We start from the raw sequence: 25759 nt of genomic DNA, 5'->3' as shown, positions 1-25759 counted from the left end.
CCTATTTAACCTTGACATTTGCCCTTTAATACATCATGGATGCTTACACTCATAGGATTAATGTGAGTTTTAGCATCCGCAATGTATAGACACATTTCTAGTTATTAAATAAAGGTTAGGTAGGACATGGATTTTTTTAATTGAAAATTTCTCACTTGAGGACTTGTCTGACAAAATTTCTCATTCTTTCAGGATGAGAAAAGACGTAATGGTGAGGAAGTTGTATAGTGATACAATTGTATATCAGTTATGAGGTAATTTCTTGTTATTGGGACTTGCGACAGCTTCATTCCCAAGCTTAAAATTTTTCCTGCATTTTATTTTGATCTTGGCATTGCTTCAGTGACACTGCATTTTGTCACAGCTAATGAAGAACTGATATCATTTCATGTCTTTATGGTGATGGCACGAATGCATGTAAGTTCATTTCTCTACTGTAATGCAGCTTTCTAAGCTGGGCATGAGAAAACTGTATGACCTGCCGACTTTATTTTTTTTTTTAAACGAGTCAATTTCGTCTTTTTTTTTTGTAAAGTCTTTGGTCTCATTTGTATGTGCAACATTATCCATAACACTTGATTTAATTAGTTATTTGCATGATTCAAAAAATAAAGTTCTTTTGACAACTTTATAATTATCACCTTTTAGGGGCAGAAACAAAGTCATGCTTAACAGAATGAATATCATAAAATATGCAACAATTATGCAACAGGAAAATAAACTCTTTTTAATCTGAATAAAAAGATAAACAAATGTAAATGTTAGTCCATAATTTTCAAAAACTGGCTAATTATAATAGAGTAACACTAAGTTTTTGTTGAAGAATAGACTTTAAAATAAAAATCATTATTGACTCGATCTTCTATTGTCATTCTATTGGCTTTCTTTTAATTTCATAATGCCTGCGATGCTTAGTACATCCCTGGAGATGTTTTTTCAAGGAGTTTTCAGGACTTTACAGTATTTTCAAGGAATATTTTTTATTACAGAAAGAGGGTTGTGCTTCTGTTTAGATTTCTAAACACGGCATATTCCTAGTTGGGTCACATTTCTTATTGAATTAGACCATTTCCAGGTGTGATTAATGTACCACTACTACAGAGGGAGACTGTTCCATCTGGGAACAACCAATGTTAAATGTCATTTGACCTACCCCATTTTATCTGACTTTATATTCATTATATTTGGAAAACATTTTAATTTGAGAAGATAATGAATTGACAAATTTTATTAAGTTTAAACATTTGTATTCCCTCAGGTGAATTCAGTGATATAACCAACTTTATTGAAATTTAATGACTTTTCAAGGTTGTTACTTTTCAGGGTTATCCCCTCAATTTAGAGATTTTTTGAGATCATTACTTTTCAAGGCTATCCCCTCAGTTCAGTGACTTTTCAAGACTATCCCCTCAATTCAGTGGCTATTCAGGACTATCCCCTCAATTCAAAGATTTTTCAAGGTCATTAATTTTCAAGGCTATCCCCTCAATTCAGTGACTATTCAAGACTATCCCCTCAATTCAAAGATTTTTCAAGGTCATTACTTATCAAGGCTATCCCCTCCATTCATTGACTTTTCAAGGCTATCCCCTCAATTCAAAGATTTTTCAAAGTCATTACTTATCAAGGCTATCCCCTCAATTCAGTGACTTTTCAAGACTATCCCCTCAATTCAAAGATTTTTCAAGGTCATTACTTATCAAGGCTATCCCCTCGATTCAAAGACTTTTCAGGGTCGGTACTTTTCAAGGCTATGCCTTAAATCAATGACATTTCAGGGTCATACAAACCTTGCTAACAGACAGCAATATGAGGTTTGAATGAATAACTCAAATTGATTTATATTTTTAAAAAGTCTCTTTCTGTACCCAAATTGTACAAAAACTAGTGCTTAGTCAAAGAGGGGATATTTTATTTTGTATTTGTTGTTTACATACCTATCTGTTAAAGGTATTTCAAGAATTTCTTTTTAGCTTTTTGACACATTTTTCTTTTTGAAATGTTTTCCTCAGCATTTTCCTGATAAATAATTTATTGTCTTAAATTTAATCCCTTTCCCTGGTATTATAGTTATTGTTATTTTTAATTTCAGATGTTATATGCTTAAACTTTGATGCAGAATAAATTATATTACACTTTAATAAAATAAAAAAAATACAGTTCTGATGTTTTACAGGTACTAAAGATAAATTTAGTAACAATCATAAACATATTTTTCCATTACTTTTGTAGTTTATTTTGCAATGATGTATCATTTTGTTAGCAGAATAATTAGAAATTGAATTTTGTGGAATATCTGGTCAATTATGTGTCACAGAGTTCTATTACATTTATTTACTGTTATAGAAAAGTTAAATGATATTTCAGACAAAGATTTAACCAGTTTACAAGGGGGAAAAGTACAAGATACAAAATTGTACACAAGTTGCCTCCCTTGTATGGCTGTCTTTTAAATCACTATCAGATTTTTTTGTTGAGAACTTTGATATCACTACCTCATAAATTTTTTAGATGATATAGAAATAGACTCCATCCCCGAGTCACACCTTCATTTCTGGAGCATAATTCGAATACCACTCGAGTGCCATATGAAACTTGGTAGATGTACCATATATGCTCACTTATAAGTTGAATCAAACTGCAAACTGTACAGACCCAGATCTGTCATTGTATAATGCACTGGCAGATCTGGGTCTGTGCAGAGTAATCGATAGAATAAACAACATATACCATGGTAATGAGGTGCATTATGCTAACACAGATCAGGGTCTATGTTATTTGCAGTTTGGCTTATAAGGGAGTATATACAGCATTAGTCTAGCAGTCATTTTTTTAAAGATTTTCACACAGCACAGCCCTATGGCATTTTCATAAAAGGGATTTTAAAATTTTACAGGATGGGGTCGACTTTATGAGAACAGTCTCTATGAATACCACTTGTAGTATGCTTCAACAAGTACATAACTTCTAACGAATAAAGACCCAACTTAAGTTGTTTCTGGCAGAGCAAAAGAAACCATGCATTATGGCAATGGAACCACATATTATGTATTAAAACTCAGGTAGCGGAAGAGACATACCAAAAACTGCTTGTTGGGTATTGTACGGCCATGACAAGGATGCTTTTGATAACTTGATAATTAAAGAAAGTGTCTAATTGCTTGATTGTGAAGGTCACACAATAAGCACCAGATCCTTGAGCTGTATTAAAAGTAAAGAATCCTATATATTTTATGTTCAAGGCAAAACAAATGTGTGTGATTAACACACACTTGCTCATTTTTACAGGGTTATTCATTCAATTTAACAAGGGGGCCCCGCGTGGCCGAGTGGTCTAAAGCGCTCTCCGTTACGGATCACTGTCATCTCTCACCTCTGTCTGCGTGGGTTCGAGTCTTGGAATCGGCCAATGTGGGTATGTGAGAAAGCTTGCTAGTAGCTTCTCGAGGGTCAGTGGTTCTTTCTGGGGATTTTCCGGGTTCTTCCTCCACCATTAATACTGGCCGCCATGTATAGCCTAACGTGTGGTGAAAAATGGCATTAAACCCTACAATAACAACAACATCAATTTAACAGGAATTTTAGTGTTCCAGATCTGTTGTCTGCTATTCACAATTCATCACTTTAAATATTTTTGTCATTAGCATGATTTGGCAGAAGTAGACCTTATGATTACTTTGATGTTCCTATATTTCCATACATTTGGCTGCCCTCCATGACCTCCATGCCGTACTTTTAGTTCACCTTGTTGTAATGCAAAGTAAGTCTTTGCATGATCTTTGTCTGTTTTGCATTGCCTGTTCACAGTTGTTATTTACAGCTTCGTTTCACTTTAGTCAGAATTATTTCAGAAGAAATAATATACAATGGCTGTTGGAGACTACTAAAAGTTTCATATTGAGATGAACTATGTAATTATTGATTTCATTCAAGTTTTGTGTTTTCTTTTTGCTTGCCTGTCAAATGTCTTGAAATTCAGTGGCCAGATCTTGATCTCTGCCTTACAAGGGAGGAATTCCTATCCTCTAATTTCACAATAGTAGAACAAAAGGATTTTGAAAGCATGGATAGTTCTAATAGATCAACAAAACACATTCACTTTGATAAATTTGACACAAAATTATATTATTTAATAATTATTTATTGTAAACCCTTTAGCTAATCAATTCTTAACCTATTTGCATTCAGTGCTATTTTTGTTTCTGTTTGCACCCATTAATCTCCTGTTACCTGTTTATAGTATAAAAATTTTCAAACTTATTTAAATATTTTGTTTAGAAGTAGACATATAGTGAGGACTTTTTAACAAAGTTTTTAAGCATTGAATATGTATTCACTCTATTTGCATTGCATGCAAGTTTGGTAGTTTCGATGTTTTGTATTGCATATTGTCTTAATGTACACCTGAAAGTTGAAATAAGTAAAAACTTCATTTTTATATGCATATTGTATAACTTATTTTCTCAAACTGTTTTTAGATGTAACATTATATTGTCTGATGTTTACAAATCAATACAATTTGTCAAGTGATGTGCTTAATATTTGAGCCATTTAGCTGTTGTATCGATCATTTTCATTGCTCTCTCGTCTCTGTCTCTCTCACTTTTGCAAATTTACCAATATGTATTAAGGACAGAAGTACCATATATACTTGCCTGTAAGTCAGCTCCATCTTCAAACTACACAGACCCAGATCTGTCATCATATAATGTGCTGGCAGATCTGGGTCTGTGAAGTTTGTTAGCTGTAGTCAGTAGAATAAACAACAAACCCTTATCTGCAAGCATATTGTGTGAAAACAGATCAGGATCTGTGTTGGTGCAGTTGGACTCGAGTTGTATGTGAGTATATATGGCATATGAAGTATTATAATCTGCTAGGCAGCTAATTTCCTGAAGAGAAAACAAAATGTAGATGCACGAATGCCAGAAGTTATAAACTGATATATTAGTTAAAAAAATATTCCTTATGAAAAGTGACACCAAAATTGTTTTCCTACAATAAATGAACATAATGCACCAATCTATCACATACCAAATATAGATAATGATATGGCTTAACAGTATTCTTTCTTAAACAAAAAATAACTTTTAATTTCAATCAACAGAGAAGACTAATGCTCACCTTGCTATAGATTCTAGCTATATAATGGTATAACCCTGTGGCCATAGTGCATCATGTGTCAGCCATCTATCAACAATGGCTTGTTACCAGGTTTTGATCAAACTTGGAATGTGGACTTTTATCATCACATTCTCACTCTGGCTCAGTAATGATCAAGATCCGTTCGTATTAATGATGTGAGTTTGCATCTGATTGGCTGAGCTTGTTACCACTTTGGAGACTCAATGTCCGATCTGACTGAGATCAAACTTTTAATTTTGGCTTACATCATGAAGATATTGGAGTAGTTCAACAGAGTGAGAACCATCCATGGTATGTATGTAATCCTGCATCTGATTGTCAGAGCTTTTTGTAAAGACTGAATTTCTGATCAGATTTGTTTAATCAAACTTGGTAAATACAGCAATGGGTTGAGCTCATATCTTGATAAATACAGTAATGGGTTGAGCTTGTATCTGATTGGCTAGTTGTGGCATCATTGTAGCGACTTTTTCAGAACAGTTTATTTTTTTTCTTCACATTTTGGTAAATGAGCTTTTATCATCAAAATATTATACAATATTTTTTATGAGATCTGCACATGTTAATGAAGTGATCTTGCCTATGATTGGCTGAACTTCTTACCACCTTGAAGACATTATTTCCTACAGTTTTTATCTGAATTGTTGAATAGGCCAATATCATGACATTGCACCAGCTTTATTAATATGACCAAACCCTATGAATGTTTATGATGTGATTTTGCATCTGATTGGCAGAGATTCTCAACACTATAGCAACAATATTTCAGCCTTGGTTTATATCAGACTTATTAAATAGTCTTATATCAGCAAGATGATGGATGAGCCGGATCATGAAAAAGATTTAAACAATAAAATTAGATGCATAATGTACGTCATCATATGGCAGTATACTCAAACTTACTGTATGGACAGCATTATAACGAGGGAATGATGTGTATAGCCATACCTTCCACTGAGTCTAGAATCAGAATTTTAGTTTAGTTTTTCTGACTCTGCAGAAAGGTGAACCACTCATTGCATAAAGATTTCCCCAATTATGTGATCTGTTTGCATTCATGTTCTGTTCTGTTTCATCGGAATCTCAATACAAATTTGGGATTAAAACTGCATTCAAAGACTTGTCCATTATTTATGAGATTAACTTGTCTGTGTGCTGTTCATTTGTACATTCATCAGGTTTTGAATCTCTCAGAATTTGATCTGCTGAAAATATTTTTACTCATATTCATGCTAGAGTATTCCATTAGGAAGATCTTGATCCAAACTGCATTTATGAACAAATTACTTGTTGTGTGAATTAAGGTGTAACACTGCATTACAGTTATATCCCCAATTTTAAAAATTGGATATATAAAATTGTTGATAGTGCAGTTATAAGTTTCACAGACTTTGGAGCAGTTGTAAATATTTGATAAAATCTTGCTTGTCTTGTTTTCTCTAGGCTTTTGCATTATGTGTTTTGTTCTTGTAGGTTGTTTCTCCCACCCCCACCCCCGAAATAGCGAAATTTGCATAAAAACATTGGAAAACCGATTTCTATCTGTGCTATTACCAGTGTGTGTGTGTGTGTGTGTGTGTGTGTGTGTGTGTGTGTATGTATGTCTCTGTATGTGTGTGCGTGCGTGCGTGCGTGTGTGTTTACGTAAATCACGGAGGGCCTGTACATACTTTTAACCTCTCAAGGCTGAAACTTCAGTAAACTAAATCATGAAAGGGAATCATGGTTCTGGCTCTGAATTAGTTATTGTTTAACTCAGTAAACCGAAAACCCTCTACTCTGAAAAGTGAATTTATTTATTTTTGTCCCAAATGTCAACTTAATGCTAAAATGAATCCAATAAAACTGAAAATCATTCAGTGCAAGTGGCCGGCCACTTTTGTCGTTTTTTTTCTTTTCTATAAAAATATAGATTCAATAAAACCTGTCATGTGTGAATATCTTGACAGAATCTGAAGAGAGTTCTGTACTATCCTATGCATGGTGTCAGATTGAAGTCGAATTAAATGATGCATACATGTATATTATACTTGTCACCCTGTTAACTCGAGCATACAAGAAAGTATTTTATTACAAAATATTTGTTGGAGTTTCTCAAGGATACCGAGATGATTCAATAGTTAGGAGTTGTTAAATATTAAAGAAGGGAAGAAGTGAACTGACTTGTTAATTCCGCAAGATTCTTTTAGGTTAGTTGAGGCGTCAATCCCTTCGAGGGACGCTTGTTTACAACGCTAATTTTGTATATGCACGATATTTTATTGCTGAATGGATCATTTTTAGTTTGTTCTTGTGCTAACTGGCAAATGTATCCACCAGTATTACATGAATATTTGCATGTTATATATACCCGTCATCTTTTTCATGTTTGGTAACAATTTGTTTTCTCATGCAAGTAAAGCATTTATTAGTAATCCCATACTAAAAGTCTATGATTTCGATTATTTCAGTGTATTCGATGTGGTTCAATCCCAAATAAATTGTTTTAACATTTGATTTTAATTTTGTTCAATTTATTGGTCAGTTAAAATTGATGTATACTGACTACAGCATGGAAAATCTTGAGATAATGATTTGAAATTATCCAGGAGTTATGGGAATCAAAATATCTTTGGATTATATAATTAAAAAAATATTTTTTATTTTTATTTTTGGAGTACATAAACAGGGCCGACGGGGGGTGGGGGGCAACCGGGGATATATCCCCGGGGCAGGAGCCAGTAAGAGGGCCCGGGCCGAACAACACGTTTTAATTTTATAAAAGAAAACATTTTGTTTGAACAAGAACTAGGAGAGGCCCGGATTTTTCTTACCTCAGGGCCCGTGATCGATCTCTCTACGGCCCTGTACATAAACAATAGATTGTAACTCATTTTCCCTGCCAGTCTGTACACCGTTGTATACGCTGGTATGTACTATTTTATTAAATGCAGAATGGTGTCGTAATTCCAAACCATCAAAGTTGGCCCTATGTTTGGGATATGATTTGCAGAGAGGTTTTGAATTGTCTTTCAAAATAAGAATGAGGTATAGTAATGGTATTTCATGCTTTTTTTTTTCTTCTTCTTCTTCGAAATTGCTCTAATTTACTTTTCTGATCAAACGAGAACTGTGGCAACCTTTGCACATAAGCTGGATTGTAAACTGGGTTTACAGCCAATCGATTCCGTTCTCTCCACATGACCACTTGCTTGCTTTTCGTTTCCTCTTGCAACGCATAGTAATAAGTTTCAATTCTGTTTTGGAGTGGGCGTTGTTTACAACAACTTGGGCCAAAATTCTTATCAGGAGCTAAACTTAAACAAGATGTTGTGACGGGGCTATTTTAAATGACTGCACAGTGGCTACATATCTGACAGCTGACCAAGACTTTCAGTATTCACTCCTTACACAACTTGGTGTAGTGGTACGTTTCCGTCACATGAGACTTTTGCAGAAAGCCTCAGATATTTCGAGAAATCTTTGCAATCTGATCCATGTTCTAGGTTCTATACGAATAAAGTTTAGTCTGGCCTTTGAACCGACAGTGTGCATTCATGGCCATCCAAGTACGTAAAGGAAAACATATCTCCAGGTGTTAAATGTACAATAATGTATGCAAACCCGTAAGATGATACAAAGAACCAATAGGATATGTATCAAACTGATACAGTTAACGCTTCTACCACGTAATTTCTTATTGTCAATCGATGTAAGCTTTTATGCGTATTTTAATTTGGAGACTCTCTTTTACAGATGACCAACCATCATCAGTTGATTCCTGGGCAACTGTCTCACCATACAGAAGTATTCCATTTAAACCTTATGTGGACCTTGACAGGGAATCACTAGTCAAAGTCATGCACTCATCTCTTGCAAAGAAAACTGAAAGATTACTTTATTATGACGATATTTCTCTGACTTAGTATCAATAACCCATATAATGTGAGGAATACATTACACGAATATATTATGCAGTGGATTTTGCGTTATCATACGCGGTCACCTGATTAGTGTTGAATAGAAATTCTATACGACTCGGAAGAAGTTCAGCAAAATATCTCCTGTATTCACATGGAGACTCCTGTGTCTACATTAGCTATCCCGCACATACTGTGAAAAAAAATCGCTTCAGTAAAAGTAATTTTCATATTGCAGCGTGCGCTATTGTTGACGTATGCACAGGTGCAAGATACAGTTACACATTCTAACACAATGGGGAAATGATTATAGAGGATTCATGCATTCTGAACAAGATTTCATGTAGTAATGGTGGCTTCGTAGTTGAGATGCTGAATTTGAGAACACGACGAAGGCAGTATTCCCACCACCGCATCATTGGACAAGACCTTTACTTGCCTTGGTACACTGTAATTATGTATTGCAATGCCATAATCAGACACTCTAAACTGAACCTTCCATATTATTTTATGTCAACTCGTCGATATTGTCTGGAATATCGATGGAGGTTACCCTTGAAGTATTTGACATGTCCCTTCAAGACAGTTATGCATTACTCAGCAGCTTCCATTTCTTGAACAGCAATGATTAAGTGCTGTTGACGAAATAGTACAATAACATAGTTATCTCAGAAAGGATGTTCTTGCCAAGACGTTGCCAACTACTTCAGGAAGCTTTTATTTGAAAGCTGCTTTTTTTTCTGTGTTGGAATTGGTTTTTGCACAGTTTTCGTAAAATGGTGCATACGCTACTGCTAAAAGCATCGTCCCCAGATGTTTGCAGACATTGGCTTGACGAAGGCTGTGTCATTCCAGTGAAGCAGAGTGCTCCTGATGTTTGTTTTCTTTATTCCTGTTTCTTCATCACATTTTTTTAAAGAACAGTCTTAAGGTCTGCCTATTCAGTTATTCTTTACAATGTTGGATTGTTTTAGCTTTATACAATTTTCGAATTTAAAGTTTACAAATCTTTGATATTTCCGTGCTATAACATTAAAAGTTTCACAGAGTGAAGACATTTTGTGCTACAAAGCTGCAAGAAGAACACCTTTTACCGTTTGCTTTCTGTACATGTTCCTTACTGCCAACTGAATGTTGTATGTAAATGATGGTGTGAACTGATCAATGGTTAACATTTTTTCATCTGGAGTCGGATTCTTTTGTGTACATTTGAGTACAAGAAGTAAAGATGGCTTTGTGAGAACAAGATGCCGAGAATTTATTTATCTCCATGTGAGAACATGAAGTATATAGTACTTTGCACACGAGAACAAGAAATACACGTTACTTTGTCTACACGTGATGACACGAAGTAAATAATTCACTGAACAATTAAGTCTTTCACAGTGCAACATTCTATTTTTTTCAGTCACAAAAGAATTGTGTTTCTATCGTTCGTGGAATGTATATGTTGTCCAAATTATCTTTATTGTGGCAACTTCATCTTCTTTGATTTTGTAAACAGGCATTTTCTCCATATTATTCCACGACACATCTACCAAAGAACAATCAGGTGTACAATACTATCTGACGCCATATATTTGTTGATGCTGCATACAATGGAACGCAGCTTGACCATTTCTAATGCAGGTGGACCATGCGTTTTCACTATCACAGAGGAGAGCTGGTACTCTTGATCCAAGATGATGTGTCAAGCATATAAAAGTCATCACTTGTTCCACACAACTGAAGAGGCTCGAAAAAATGCAACAGATAAATGGATAAGAAAATTAACGCATTTCTTCCAGTAAATGAAGTATTGTTTGAACTCTTCCGCGATTTTCAGACTGTACACATTAAAATCGAAGAAGCGTGGGCGGGGTAGATATTAGTACTACGATGGGAAGTCAAGGAATATAGCTGACTGTTCTTTCAGGACTGTATTAATACATTTTCATCTCGCATAATACGACATATCATACATGTACATTGTGTTAATGTGTTCTGTAATTATCGGTAAATATTCTTGTTTTCTTTTTGTTATCATTAAATGTAACTGGAAAAAAGAAATAAATGAAATATTTCATCAATCGTGTTTCCATTGGATATTTCTTCAGCGTCACTTAAATCGATGCAGACTTACAGAAGGCCGCAATATGACCTTTGGCCCATACATTCAAAGAATCCTAATATTTCTGACGTTTGTAATTCATTGCTTTTGCAAACAGGCATTTTATCCATTTGATTTCATGACAAGTCTACCGTCTGAAGCTTAAACGTTCGCGAATATCACACATCACTCGTACTTTAACAGATTGTCATATCACTCGTACCTTATGGATACTCAAAAAGTGCAACAATATCGAAAGCTTCTTTTTTATTGTGTTAAACGAACATTGTTCACCTAGCACGATGTGAGAACATTCGGTTTTTCAAATACACGCAGTTTTCATTAATTTCATTACATTTTGCATCGCCTATGTGGGTATGTGAGAAAGCTTGCCGGTAGCTCGTGGGTCGGTGGTGCTTTCCGGGGTTCTTACTCCACCATTTATACTGGCCGCCATGTATAGCCTATCTTGTGCTGAAAAATGGCGTTAAATCCTATAACAACAACACCAACAACATTTTGAATCTAAGACAAGCAAGCGAATAACATTTCTATAACTGTATAATAAGTCGACGGTAAAATCCAACATATCCGATTAATTATATACTTTGCAACACGTTCCTTTTGAGATAACAATTAACATATGGACACAAAATATTATCTCCCTTATTCTCGCCGTCACGTGTCACGTGTGTATGGTAGGCCCATATTGTCAATTGTTAATATTGTAATGTGACGGTATTAATTTTTTCATACAATATTAATTACATATAATTGTAATTAAGATATACATTTATGAGTGAAATGTTTGAGATTTCTCTCATTGTCATACTTTAGTTATTGAGGTAACCCTTTTTGGTCTGTGTTTATTTTCTTTTAGACGTGCAAGTTTTCAACAGTAATATGTAGGTTTATTGCCGATTGCTCTCTCTCTCTCTCTCTCTCTCTCTCTCTCTCTCTCATATATAATAATTTATGCATGAGTCTGACTTTACAGTCCATTTTTCTCCTATTTCCTAGCACCTCTGGGCAACAGACTTTGTTAACTGAACGGTTATTAAACGCACCAACACTACAAATAATTTTCTCTTATCAACCAATGACCACACATCAAGAAACTTACAATGTCACACTTGCGTGATTCTTCTTGTTTCACATTTGTAAGATTCCAAAGTAAGCGTTTCTGAGCCGAATATTATTACTTCGGGTCATGCAATACACAACACGACCCAAAACACTAATACAAATAACTGTTCCTATCTCAAATTACTAACAGGCTTTCCTTACAACGTACGGAGAATTCCACCTGTAATGAAATTAGGGAGGGTCCATTTTACGAAACTAATACATGCTGTCACAGTAATGTGAATGCTGTACATCATGACGTATCCTCCTAGAAATTAGCTAATTACTCGGGATGAGAAATATCTTCAAAACACAGGCTCCGCATAATCAACCAATAATAACTTAAACCTAACAAAACTTTAAATGAAACGTAAATACAACTTGCATATACCCAGGGTCTTTATTATAAACTTAACCTATAATATGTTTTAAACTTGTACTGTAGGAAATTCCTCGTTAGAATTTATTTCAGTACGTTTAATAAGGTCTTTGTGATTGTTCAGATCCCGATAGAGCACAAATACTTACGCCTCTGAAGATAGCCTTCGTTCACTTTTAAAAAATGTTTCCGCGGACGCGGTAAGGTGGGACAAACGTCGAATCATCATTTCAACCACAAGCACACAGTTAATATTAACAATGAATGCAACAAATTACTTTGGTAGCGTGTATACTCGCTTGCAAGTCGATTCAAACGGCCAACAACAAACAGCCTTGGTCTACCTTAGTATAACGTGCCTGCAGATCGGGGTATATCTTGTTTGTTCTACTGTTTACTCTTAACAAACTGCACAGATTATGCGTCTTCAGATATGGGTCTGTGCCGTCCGCAGTTGGAGATGACTTATAAACGAGTACTGACGGTACTGCTTTTAAAATGGAAACCATCCCTTGTCATGCATAATCTTCAAAAGAAACATTCAGGAAACTAACTGACGCTAAAGTGAAGTTTCTGAATTGCAGGGGTATTCTACTGTGTACGGTAATGATCAAATTGTCACATTTCATTCCTGAACAAAATTACAGTAAACAAAGTTTTCGTGACAAGGAATAGACCGCCAAGTCATAATGTTGTGGCAGTAAATCAGTATGAACAACCCTACCCTTACCTTCCTTCAATGTGTTTTACCTATCTGTATAGCAAAGAGAGAAGACTACTAACTTTTAACTACAGTATCTACCGGAAAAGGCACATATCCGTTTGCTTTCCCATGACTGTCCCAAAAATTTTCTAAAATTTTTGAATTTTTAGGCAAGTATAACCCAACTCGTCTTTTCATTTATTCTTGAAAATAATGCTGTATAATTTTTCTCAACAATTTTTAAATGCGTTGCTAAAATGTTCCTTTTTTAATTAACGGACCAACAAGTACATGGAAGCACGTAACACACAGGCGTTACTTGCTGGATTTAACAGTGCACGAACATGACCTGATCGGCTATAACGTGTAGCTGGCCGGTCATGGCGTGCATGTACTTCACGTGCTGATACTCACAGAGATCATGTGGTTATTGTTACAAGACTGGATACTCCATGTTATTGGAAGTTCTTTCAACAAGGACAGCCATTTGAGTTTTGATGCATAACAAAACGAAGATATATAAAATTGTGAAATGCACGTGGCCGAATTCGTATATATGTATTTCGACCCTGCAAGCTGAAATATACCCAGTTAAATTCGTCAAGTACAATCACGTGTTTTCGGTTTTATGCAGTGGCATCACTAGGGTTGGTGTCACCACCACCCATGGACCTCCTTCATGCATAAAAATTCAAACATTTTATACACAGTCATGTGCGGTAACTCATAATGTCACCCCCATGGACCACCTTCCTGCACAAAAATTCAAAAATATATAGTCATGTGCGGTAACTCATTGTGTCACTCCCATGGACTTCCTTCCTACACAAAAATTCAAAATTTTTATTGACATTCATTTTGGTGTCACCCTCTCTGATGGTGTCGCCAGGTGCAGTCCGCACACCACCACCCCCCCCCCCACTGACGCCACTGGTTTTATATGCAGGCAAGGGGCATCAAACAAATATAGGTATTACTTCAAAGTATTAATACAATGTTCAAAAATGAAAGGCAGCTATCCTTTCACTACAAGAAGAGGATACGCTGTCCAATAAGCAGTACAGATATTTCCAACTTAGCATATCGCAAAGACGTATCAACCTAGAGTGTATCAATAAGACAAAATTAAATTAAAAGTGAATAATTTACAAGCACCATGCCTCTCACATAAGAACTATGAGAACACTAATGAAAATAAAGAAAAATGACAATTTATTTACGCAACCCTACTATTGAGTTATTTTAAATCATACTACAATCACTGGGGTGGGTGACATATTTTTAACGTAGCTTTAACGATTTTTCGGTCATATAGCTATGATATATGCAGTGTGGCAGTTTCGAGTGATGTCTAGCACTGGGGCATTCATACTGTAGACAAATAGCATGATACCAGGCTGACCAGTCCTAACACTAAGCTCTTAAAGCTGAGCGCCTAGCGAGGCAGCTATTAGTACAATTTGTACAAGTCTTTGGTTTGACTCGGCCCTTGACCGAACCCTCGACCTCTCGCATCCGAGGTGGACGCTCTAACCACTAGGCCACTGGAGCGGTTTAAGTCATTGGAGTCGATAAAATGCCACATATACGGAAATATGAAAAAAGAAGAACATCTTTTAAAAATCACTAATACTAATAAGGGAAACTTTAAGAGGAACTTAGTATTGTGAATTAAATCTCAAATAATCCCCCCAAAATTTCTCTCTCTCTCTCTCTCTCTCTCTCTCTCTCTCTCTCTATATATATATATATATATATATATATATATATATATATATACATACATACATATATACATACATACATATATACATTCATATATATATACATATACACACAGCTTATATATATATATATATATATATATATATATATATATATATATACATATACACACACACACACACACACACATATATATATATATATATATATATATATATATATATATATATATATATATATATATATATATACATATCTATATATATACACATGTATACACACATACCTATATATATATGTATATGTGTGTGTGTGTATATATATATATATATATATATATATATATATATAAGGTGTGTGTATATATATATATATATATATATATATATATATATATATATATATATATATATATATATAGAGAGAGAGAGAGAGAGAGAGAGAGAGAGAGAGAGAGAGAGAGAGAGAGAAAACAGTTTTTGGGGATTATTTGAGATTTAATTCACAATACTAAGTTCCTCTTAAAGTGTCCCTTATTAGTATTAGTGATTTTTTTTTAAATGTTCTTCTTTTTCCATATTTCTGTATATGTGGCATTTTATCGACTCCAATGATTGAAACCGCTCCAGTGGCCTAGTGATTAGAGCGTCCATCTCGGATGCGAGAGGTCGAGGGTTCGATCAAGGGCCGAGTCAAACCAAAGACTTATACAAATTGTACTAACAGCTAATATATATATGTGTGTATGTGTTTGTGTAATGGGTGAGTAATATATGATATGATCCCACCAACTGTTATGTACAGAACGTCGTATCTCCGCTCATTTTGCTACTGCCTGCAATGTTTTGTACAGCACCGGATTATGTACTGAGTGTCATCTGGGATCAGACCACCAATTATTTTACTATATATGACCTAGATGCATTTTTCCAAGCTGAACTTAGACCAACGTTTCCAATGACACTAGGATTTCTAGGGGTGACGGTGTAATTATAGTACATAAACACACACACTCAAATTTGTCAGGTGTCACCCAATAATGTTTTCAATGACAGTTGATCAAAGCCTACTGGGTCATGCTTAAATATCTCAGTCAATGAAAACATAACTCCTGACCATATTTCATACTTACTATACATTTGTGCTTCCACCACGTTGCTTTCACAACCACAATAAAAGGCATCTTGAAATAAAGAATGACTCCTTCCCAATCATTTGATGGTAGAAATTCAGTCCCTGTTATGAATATTTCACATCCAAACATTTCTAAATTTAGATGTAAAAAACTTGGCTCAACACAGAACCGGAAACATTTTATCTTGGTCTGACCCCATCTCTCTGCTCTTTCTCCCACAGCCTGTAAGGCCTGTACAGCATTGGATTATGATACCGAGTGACTTCCCTCCGCTCTTTCTCCTATCGCATGCAATGTCTGTACAAGACGGGATTATGTACAGAATGTCATCTCTCTTCTCTTTCTACTATCGTCTGCAATATCTACACAACACTGGATATGGTTCTGAATATCCTTTGAAACAAAATGTATGTGTCTACATTCTTTTGTTGTTCTATTCTATGTATTTATGTAGTTACGAGATTGTGTGGCCTCATTCATCACTACTTTTGTTCAGTGGATATTAATGTGTGTCGGAACGATCGCTTCGTGCCTTAATATGCTTCCAGTTGTCGCCCAGATTCATTTTTATTTGGAGTGTCAACCTGTCTCTGCGCCATTCATCTAGTAGCTATATCAGTGTCACTAGAAACAGGGACCCCTGTTCTTTTCTTCTTTTTACAACTTTTTTTGTTTGTTTTCACTGCCTTAGTGTAAGCACGTGCGCCACGCAAAAGCTCACGAGTCTGTCTTGCTGGTGCGGGAAGCCTGTCCTAAGTTTCCAGTAGACATAAATCTTTGGTGAACAGCGGACGATGTAGTCTGCCATTAACGGAAGCCATGCCTTTCTTTACGTTTGATCAACTGGACTATAACCATTGTGTGGAACAACGAGTTTCAAGAGATTCCACCGGATTAAGACGTTTTCTTAAATTGATTTTGTTGTTGTTGTTGTTGTTGTTGGAGCACAATTTCGTAAGGTCCCAGACTTTCATCGAAGGGACACCAAAGCAAACGTTTGTGTGTGTTTACAAGTGAAGTGTTGGTGTGGAGGGGGGGAGGCAAAATTTTAACAGGTTCTACTTTCCTCGAAAGGATACCAAAGCAAAGGTCTGTGTGTTTATTTACTTAAAGTGTGTATAATATACAATAAAAATACGCAAGAATAAAACGATGGTCAAATTTCAAGTGACTAGTGATTGTACGATTGTGTATATCTGGCGCAGGACTCGACGTTCATGATATTAAGCCATATTTGGAGCAACGAGAAATCAAGACCAGATCTCTATCTATTGATCAACGTAAGCTTTCTGCGTTGCTAACTTGAACTGTTCAACAATCCCGGTTGATATTCCAAGCGCGGACTTGTGCACGTATAGGACAGTATTAACTCTGGGACTGTAAACCCTGTAGCTTTGCTTCCCTTGATTTTGGCAAGGTTGTCAATTACCCTTGTATTGTCTGTGTGTCAGCAGCAGGAGGGTATCAAACTGCCCCATTCGTCTATGTACAAGTTAACCACAAACTGTCGTACTCGTCTATGTACAAGTTACTTACGAACTGCCGTATTGATCTATGGTGTCAGTCTGTATCAGTTACTGACTGCCAAATTCATTCTTGACACAAATAGCAGACAGCCACTTTGATAGCATTACTAGTGTTGTATCGAAATCAGAGTTGTGTGCATAGCATTTATATTTGATACGGAGTCATCTCACGAATGTTACCAGAGCGGTGAACGCCAACGAGGAGCCCAAAGTGTGCAATAATAACTCGGCGACTCCGAGAGGATGGATTATGGACGAAAACGACCAGCATGTTATTACAACTCGGCTTTTAAAATACGTAATAGAAAAGAGTGAGAAGCAGCACGCTTTGTAAAATTCAACAATTAATGTATTTCTCTCTAATACTAAATGAAAATGTATTTTTAAAAATGGAACTTAAGGTATTGCGAGTTAAATCCCAAATAATCGTAGAATTACAGGCACAATTCCCTACGATTAATGTTCTGAATTAATTTAGTGGAAATCCAAATTAAATCCAACACAGGAAGCGTCCATGTGCTTGTGGTGGCTCGTGTAGTGGTGATTTGCTAACAATCTTTTTTTTTTGGATCACAATAATACAATTCCAAGTTTGTGTCCTCACTTGAAATATCAATGTAAATTTTTGTCTCTATCTCCAAGAATATTATTTTGGTCAATTTGTATTTCCAGAGATAAACCACTTGAATTAAGTAACCTGAATAAATAAATTCCATCCAAAATGTATTACTGGACACAACAATAATACAAATGATTATGGTAAGATCTTACAAAACTAATGGATAATTTCTAGAAAAACGGGATTATATAGTCTTATACCTGATCTCGGGTCACAATTAGCATTTTCTAAAAATAAAAAATAAATAATAGAAAATAATATTCCAGAAGGACCCTATTATTTACAAAATAAAATCTTTACTATAGTTACAAATTTATTACTCAAACTATGATATAAAATGTAGTGCACAACAGGTAGACCCGGCGTTTCATGGGTAATTTTCAAAGTTCTAGATTCAGAATGCGATAAACACGTTTACTACAAAACAAAATCAATGATTCAGATCAGGTATAAAATGAGTTTCATTTTGGGCAAGGTCAAGTCCAAAATATAATTATCCACAGAATATATTGAAAATATAAAAGAAAATAATAAACAATGCAAATTAAATATACATAACATGTACCGAATAATGAAAAGGAACGATTTTATAATAAGAACCCAAACATTTAGCCCACGTTTTGGAAAATCAAAAGCGCATGTTTCAAAATACGCGAATGTCGTCACATATGTTACCTAGTCGGAATGCGCCAAACAACCTAGACCTAGTTTCCTCTGACCCTTGTCACCCTATTTTCGATATTTGGACATTTATGTTTGGGTGTAGGGTCAGAGTCCATTCCCTATCGAAAAGTTGAAATTAGCCGACACCATTTGGTGTCGGCATGGGGTAGCCGCTTACTAACCGGTCCAGCAAACTTGAACGACCGTTCATCATGATACACCTGCATGAAATTGATAGGAATATGATTTATTTTCTCAGAAATCGTCATCATATCATTCGTCATGTCTTTAATCCGTTGACAGACGAGACGAAAGTGCGTCGTTGCTGAAATTCGAGTTCAAAGAAAAGGTTTGCAAAGAGGGATTCTGGAGGACTGCTATATTTTGTAAGAAATTTAATTGCAACAGGTATAAACTTAATTCATTCAGATTCTGATGATTTATTTTGTTGACGATTTATTTTGTGTAAAGTTATAATTTTTGTAGAACTTGATAAAAATATTTATATTTATTTAAGCTACGCTGTGCACGAATGCTCAAGTCGTCACGACATGTTTGATATTCGGGAGGTCGTGGGTTTGATCCCCGGCCGAGTCATACCAAAGACTTACAAAAATGGTACTAACAGCTGCTTCGCGGATTCGGCCAATGTGGGTATGTGAGAAAGCTTGCCAGTAGCTTCTCGAGGGTCGGTGGTTCTTTCTGGGGATTTCCCAGGTTCTTCCTCCACCATTAATACTGGCCGCCATGTATAGCCTATCGTATGCTGAAAAATGGCGTTAAACAACAACAACAACAACAACAACAGCTGCCTCGGTTGGCGCTCACTAAGAGGTTAATGGTAGGACTGGTCGGCCCGGTGTCAGGATAATGTGACTGGGTGGGACATCATGCCGCAGACATGTTGCATGATGCCTCAGTGCTAGACATAACTTTAAACTGCCATACTGCAGACATCGTAGCGATATGACCGAAAAATTGTTAAAGCTACGTTAAAAATCCAAATCACACACACACACACACACACACACACGATTGATATTAGTCTTTGAAAGACTGAATGATCACATAACGCATATTGATAGTTGAACGTGAAGCTATTGCTGGCATTTATTATCGGGGGATTTGAATGCTAGGACTAACACATTGTCTGACGGTGTAGCAGACAATCGTTGTATTACAAGTATACCGTTACCGGACGAAGATGTCCGATCATTGCATGCATCTAGCGTCACGTGACTATTGTTAAGTAAATGCACGGGGTGATGCACTTTTATAGCTCTCTAAGAAAACATCCCTTATAATAGCCAACAGGCGAGTATGCAAGAATTTAACTATTGGTGAATGTACTTTTGTAAACATGAAAGGTAGAAGTGCAGTTAATTTAACTTTTATATTTTTTTTTACCCACCGAATTCTTATACTGATAATTGTGCTATAAATTTTAGTTTGAAAATTATTAATTCTTCTTTAAACAATGTGAATCCGAAAATGTGCACCAGTACTTTTAATTCGAATTCTGGTTGGAAGCCTGGTGTAATTAATGAATATATTGATAAATTAAGACCCCACCAGTCGAAGAAAATTTCGATGAAATACTGAAGAAAAAAAGTATAATATTAAAGTAAATCATAAAATAATTAATTAATCGTTTACGGAATTCTCAGCGGTAATTAATTCAGTAGCAAATTGTCTACGTCGAAAACTAAAAAAAAAAAATGCCTAAACATATTCGTTATTGTAAAAATTCGAATTTTGAGTCCATCTTGGTTTGATGGTGAATGTAAAAGAGAATTTTATAAATGAAGGTTTTACAGAATAAATGGGGGCCCTACAACAACAACAACAACCACAGAATAAATGGGGGCCCCGAGTGGCCGAGTGGTCTAAAGCGCTCTCCGTTACGGATCACTGCCATCTCACCTCTGTCTGCGTGGGTTCGAGTCTAGGATTCGGCCAATGTGGGTATGTGAGAAAGCTTGCTAGTAGCTTCTCGTGGGTCAATGGTTCTTCCTCCACCATTAATACTGGCCGCCATGCATAGCCTATCGTGTGCTGAAAAATGGCGTTAAACCCTACAACAGCAGCAGCATCAACAACAGAATAAATGAGTCTGATGAAAATAGAACATGTTTGGTCAAGATGACATCTTCCTATAACATACTTCTTACAAAAATGTCGGGGAAATCAATAAATGGCCGAAGAATAAACTGCAAGAAGCGCGTAAGCGGAATGCAAGGGAGTACTGGAAACTTTTGAAGGACGGTGTTACTATAACAAATACCTGCAATAATCCTCAATAATTGAATTTGCAGCTTTTCACAAACGTGCTGTATGACTGATGACCCACCTTTTATTGCAGATGATAAAAAATAGATTTCGATAATGATGGTTTATTGAGTGACTTACAAATTTTGTTGGACCGCTTCGGTGGCCTAAATGGTTAGTGCGTCCTCCTCGGATGCGAGAGGTCACGGGTTCGAATCCTGGACCAATCATGCTAGATACATAAAAATGGTACTAACATCTACCTCGCTTGGCGTTCAGCATAAGATGTTATTGTTAGGATTGGTCGGCCTGGTGTCACGATAATGTGACTGGGTGGGACATCATGCTACATGTCTGTGGCATTATGATCCAGTTCTAGACATCACTACAAACTGCCACACTGCAGACATCGCAGCGATATGACTAAAATTGTTAAAGCTTCGTTAAAAACCAAAATACACACACTCACACATTTGACTGGATTTATTAAATATTCCTGTTTCGATAAACAATTTGCAGAGAGCAATAAAGATTTAAAGAATGGGAACAGCACTGGATGACCTATTTAATGAGTTTTTGATATACTGCAAGGATGTTCTCCATCCATATTTACTTTATATTTGAATCTTATTCTCAATACTGGTTGCTTTCCAGACATGTGGTCTGAGGGTATAGATATACCTATTTATAAAAAAGGCTCTGTAAATAAGTAGAAAATTACAGAGGCATCACACTTTTGAGCGTCATGGGTGTATTGTTTACTAGGATCTTGAATAACAGACTTGTTAGCTGAGCCGAGGATCACCAGGTATTTATTGACGCCCAGGATGGATTTAGGAAAAATATGTCCGCAATTGATAAAATTTTCACATTACATTGATATATCATTATGCTAACTTGGGTACAAAATTGTTTCGTGCTTTTCTTGATTTTGCTAAAGCATTTGATTCTGTTATAAGGGATATTTTATGGAATAAATTACTTAAATTAGGAATAAAAGGTAAAATATAAAATAACGTATATTCAATGCATGAAAATGTCAAAAGTAAAGTGAAATTCAATATGTTTGAATTTGAATGTGTAACAGGCGTGAGTCGAGAAGAATGCTTGTCGCCCCTCTAATTTGACATGTTTATTAATGACATTGAAGAATAGTGTATTAACAGTGATGTTCCATACGATGACTTGGCTATGCAACAGTAGTAGTGAAGGGGGACACTTTACGGACAATGGGAATTAGCATTAAAAACACCCTTGGGACACTTTACGGACAATGGAAATTTAACATGGAGAAAAATCGTGGGACACTTTACGGACAAGGGGAATTAACATGGGAATAAATCGTGGGACACTTTACGGACAAGGGAATTGAACATGGGAATAAATTGTGGGATACTATACGGACAAGGGGAATTTAACATGGGATTTTTTTTTTTTTTAAAAAGTTTTTTTAAAATTTAAATTTAAATTTAAATTTAAAAAAGGGGTAGGCAATTCAAAAGACTATCTCTTTTCGAGAAATATGGCTGGCCCTGAAAAGGGCCTTTGGGTTTTCTTCTTCTTCTTCTGCTTCTAATTTCTTCTTTTCCTCCACCAACTTCTTATTTTATCTCCAACACTCTTTCTCTTCTTTTTTTTCTCCTTCTCTTCTTTCTTCTCTTCCTCCTCTTCTTCTTCTTTCTTCCTCTTCTCATTTTCCTCTTCTTTTTCAATTTTTTCGTTCCATGTTCTTGTTCTTATCTTTTCCTCTTCATCCTCCTTCTCCTCCTTGATCTCTTTCATTACACCACTAATCTTGTCCTTTGCTTTCCTTAAATTGTTAATTTCCATCTTTACACGATGGGGACTATAGGAATAATGGTCTTCAACCAGTCTTAATAGCATCTGTTCCATTATTCCTAAGTTGTCTAAAACGTCTTGCAAGGTTTGTAATTTGTCCATTTGGTTTGACGCCATCTTCTTTGTATTCTTTGCAGAATGGTTTGAACGACGAATACTGTGGGTTCTTATACGAAAAGCGCGAACGTGAAGGAAAACATCCCCTAAAACATAAAATGGTTAGTTAGTTAGTTAGTTGGATTATAGTGGTTTTCGTTCTTTTGAACATGTACCACTTTTTTATTCACGCACTGCGTGATTTTTAATTACTCATGGGGGAAGGAAAAGGAGCCTCATCCCCCAGGCTTTTATGTACTCAAAGAGTACTTTTTAATTTAGCCACTCAGGTGTAGGACTAGCTAGTCCTTAACAACCTGACTGAAAGGCTAATAGACATGAGTGGGAATAGTCACACCACACACTCGTGTTTCTTAGTTGGATTGAAATGCCCCAGGTGTCAAACCAAGCAGTATGTGACTCCCGCCACGATTGGTCGGCAGCGATGAGGTCACATTAGGACACCCGGTCTTGTGGCATTGACGAAGTGGCCCGCTTTTTTGATATCATCAATTGCCTTTCCCAGTCCGATATTCCGGTAGACAGAGCCTTCCTTTTTTCCACTCTGTTTAGGTGGTGCAGGTTCATCAGCTTCATCGCCGCTGGATGATGATACTTCCAGGGCCGCTGCCAGCGTGGAAGTTTCAAATTCTTCAGTGTCGTCTGCCAACATTGCCTGGATTTGGCTGAGTATGTTAGTAGAAATAGCTGTGGAAGCTTGATTTAAAAGTTCAGCCAGATGTTGTTTAAGAGACAAGGAGACGGTTAGGAGTATTTTTTTTTTTTTTTTTTTTTTTTTTTCTTTTTTTTTTTTTTATTCATCAATTCCTTATTTATTTTGATTCCCTATCTTATTGGTTTGGAATGAAAACTTGTTTTTATGGTTGTTTGTATGTTATTATGGAGTCCTGTTTTAATTAATTCCTATTTTCCTATTTTAATTTTTTGTGGCCTTAATTGGTTTTTATTATTCGGGGTATGAACGGCTGTGTCAGTTTGTGAACCTACGAGACCTAGCAGGCCGTCATAATTTCCAAACAGTGATTTTGTAATATTCGTCCTTAACTGGTTTTTATTATTCGGGCTATGAACGGCTGTGTCAGTCTGTGAACCCACGAGACCGAGCCGGCCGTCATAATTCCCAAACAGTGATTTGTTATATTTTTAACTGGTCTTTGATTTACTTTCTTAGATTTTTTTGAGTAGATTGGATTCGTGTATAAAACTTATGATATTTTTGAATGTTAGATTAATATTGGGGTTTGTGTTCATCAAGAATTCTGGGTATGTTGTAGGGGATCCAATTTTATGCTGTTTAACTTTAAACTTAGCCCTTTCTTTTTCAAGTGTATGGCAGTTGTTAAAAATATGCTCTATGTCTTCTGGGACCCTGCAGTGGTAGCAGTTAGGGTTATGTGGTTGTGGTCCTATGTACTGTCCGAAGCTGTTAGCCAGCTTGGTTTTGCCCGTGAGTATTCTATTTATGAATTTTTGTTCACTGCCTTTTGTTTTGGGTGGTTTCCTATTTCTACATACTTCTTTAATGATGGTTTTTAGTTTCCTGCCTTGAGTGCTTGTGTTCCATAATTCCTGCCATTTATTATCAATGAGGGTTTTAGATATGCTATTGAGTTCGCATATGCTATAATCTAGGTTGATGTGAGTGGTTTCGTTTAGTTTTTGTTTAGCTGTTATATCTGCCATATCGTTACCTGGTATGTTAATATGGGATGGTATCCACATAAATTCTACTTGTAAGTTATTATTGTTCAGTATTTTTAACAATAAATTGGTTTGCCTAAGATAGTTTTCTCTTGATTTGGTGTTGTTATTAAGTATTGAGTTTATGACGCTTAGCGAGTCACTTATTATTACCGCTTGGGGTATTTTGTTCTCTTTGATCCATTTGAGTGCTTCAAGTATGGCCCAGAATTCAGCTGTATATATAGAGCAGAGGTTAGGTAGTCTTCTTCCTACTTTATGTTAAGTTCGGGGATTACGTAAGCTGCTGCTGTTCTGGGTGGTTCTGTAATTTTTGATCCATCAGTGTAAATCTTAATGTAGTTGCAATATTTTGAGTTGATTTCTTCTGTACAGATTGTGTTTAGTTTGAGTTCCTGTTCGTTTTTATTGCCATATTTCGTAATGAGGGTGTTAACTGTGGGGTTGATATTTATCCATGGTTCTTTGTCATAGTGATTTGCAATTTCTGCTTGGAGTTTGTCTATAGGAAGTTGTTCAACTAATTGATGGACTAATTTCCCTGCTGGTATGTTTTGTGATAATTTAGTTCTAAAAGGTATGTTGCATTTATTTATAGCTAGCCGGGTGGGGTGTGTGTCGGGGTGTGTTGTTAGCCTGGCTGCATATCTGAGGGTGAGTTCTTGTCTTCTAAGGTGGAGCGGCAGTTCTCCAGTTAAGATTTGAAGTTCCACTAGTGATGTGGATGGTAGTGCTCCAGTGCAAATAATTAAGGCCTTTCTTTGTATGCTATCTAGTTTTTTGAGGTTATTTTGCGGTGCCGAGTTGTAAATTTGGCATCCGTAAT

The 25759-nt window shown here is 35.9% G+C and overlaps 1 protein-coding gene across 6 annotated transcripts in view; it reads left to right on the top strand.

Annotated features, from left to right (window-relative positions):
• Positions 1-11113, top strand: part of LOC149786049 (protein still life, isoform SIF type 1-like) — a 405626-nt gene extending 394513 nt beyond the window's left edge. For all 6 annotated transcript variants that reach the window (XM_089976333.1, XM_089976334.1, XM_089976332.1 and 3 more), the window contains 2 exons: positions 193-254; positions 8881-11113. In XM_089976333.1, coding sequence (XP_089832459.1) covers positions 193-228 — 36 coding nt within the window. In that variant the 3' untranslated portion in view covers positions 229-254; positions 8881-11113. The remainder of the gene's footprint in view (positions 1-192; positions 255-8880) is intronic.
• Positions 11114-25759: the final 14646 nt, after the last annotated feature.

The sequence above is a fragment of the Sinohyriopsis cumingii genome, chromosome 12 (genome assembly GCF_028554795.1).
Source record: "Sinohyriopsis cumingii isolate HCF-2022 chromosome 12, ASM2855479v2, whole genome shotgun sequence".
NCBI lineage: Eukaryota > Metazoa > Mollusca > Bivalvia > Unionida > Unionidae > Sinohyriopsis > Sinohyriopsis cumingii.
Note: the sequence above shows the minus strand (reverse complement) of the source record. Positions and strands in the feature narration are given on the sequence as shown.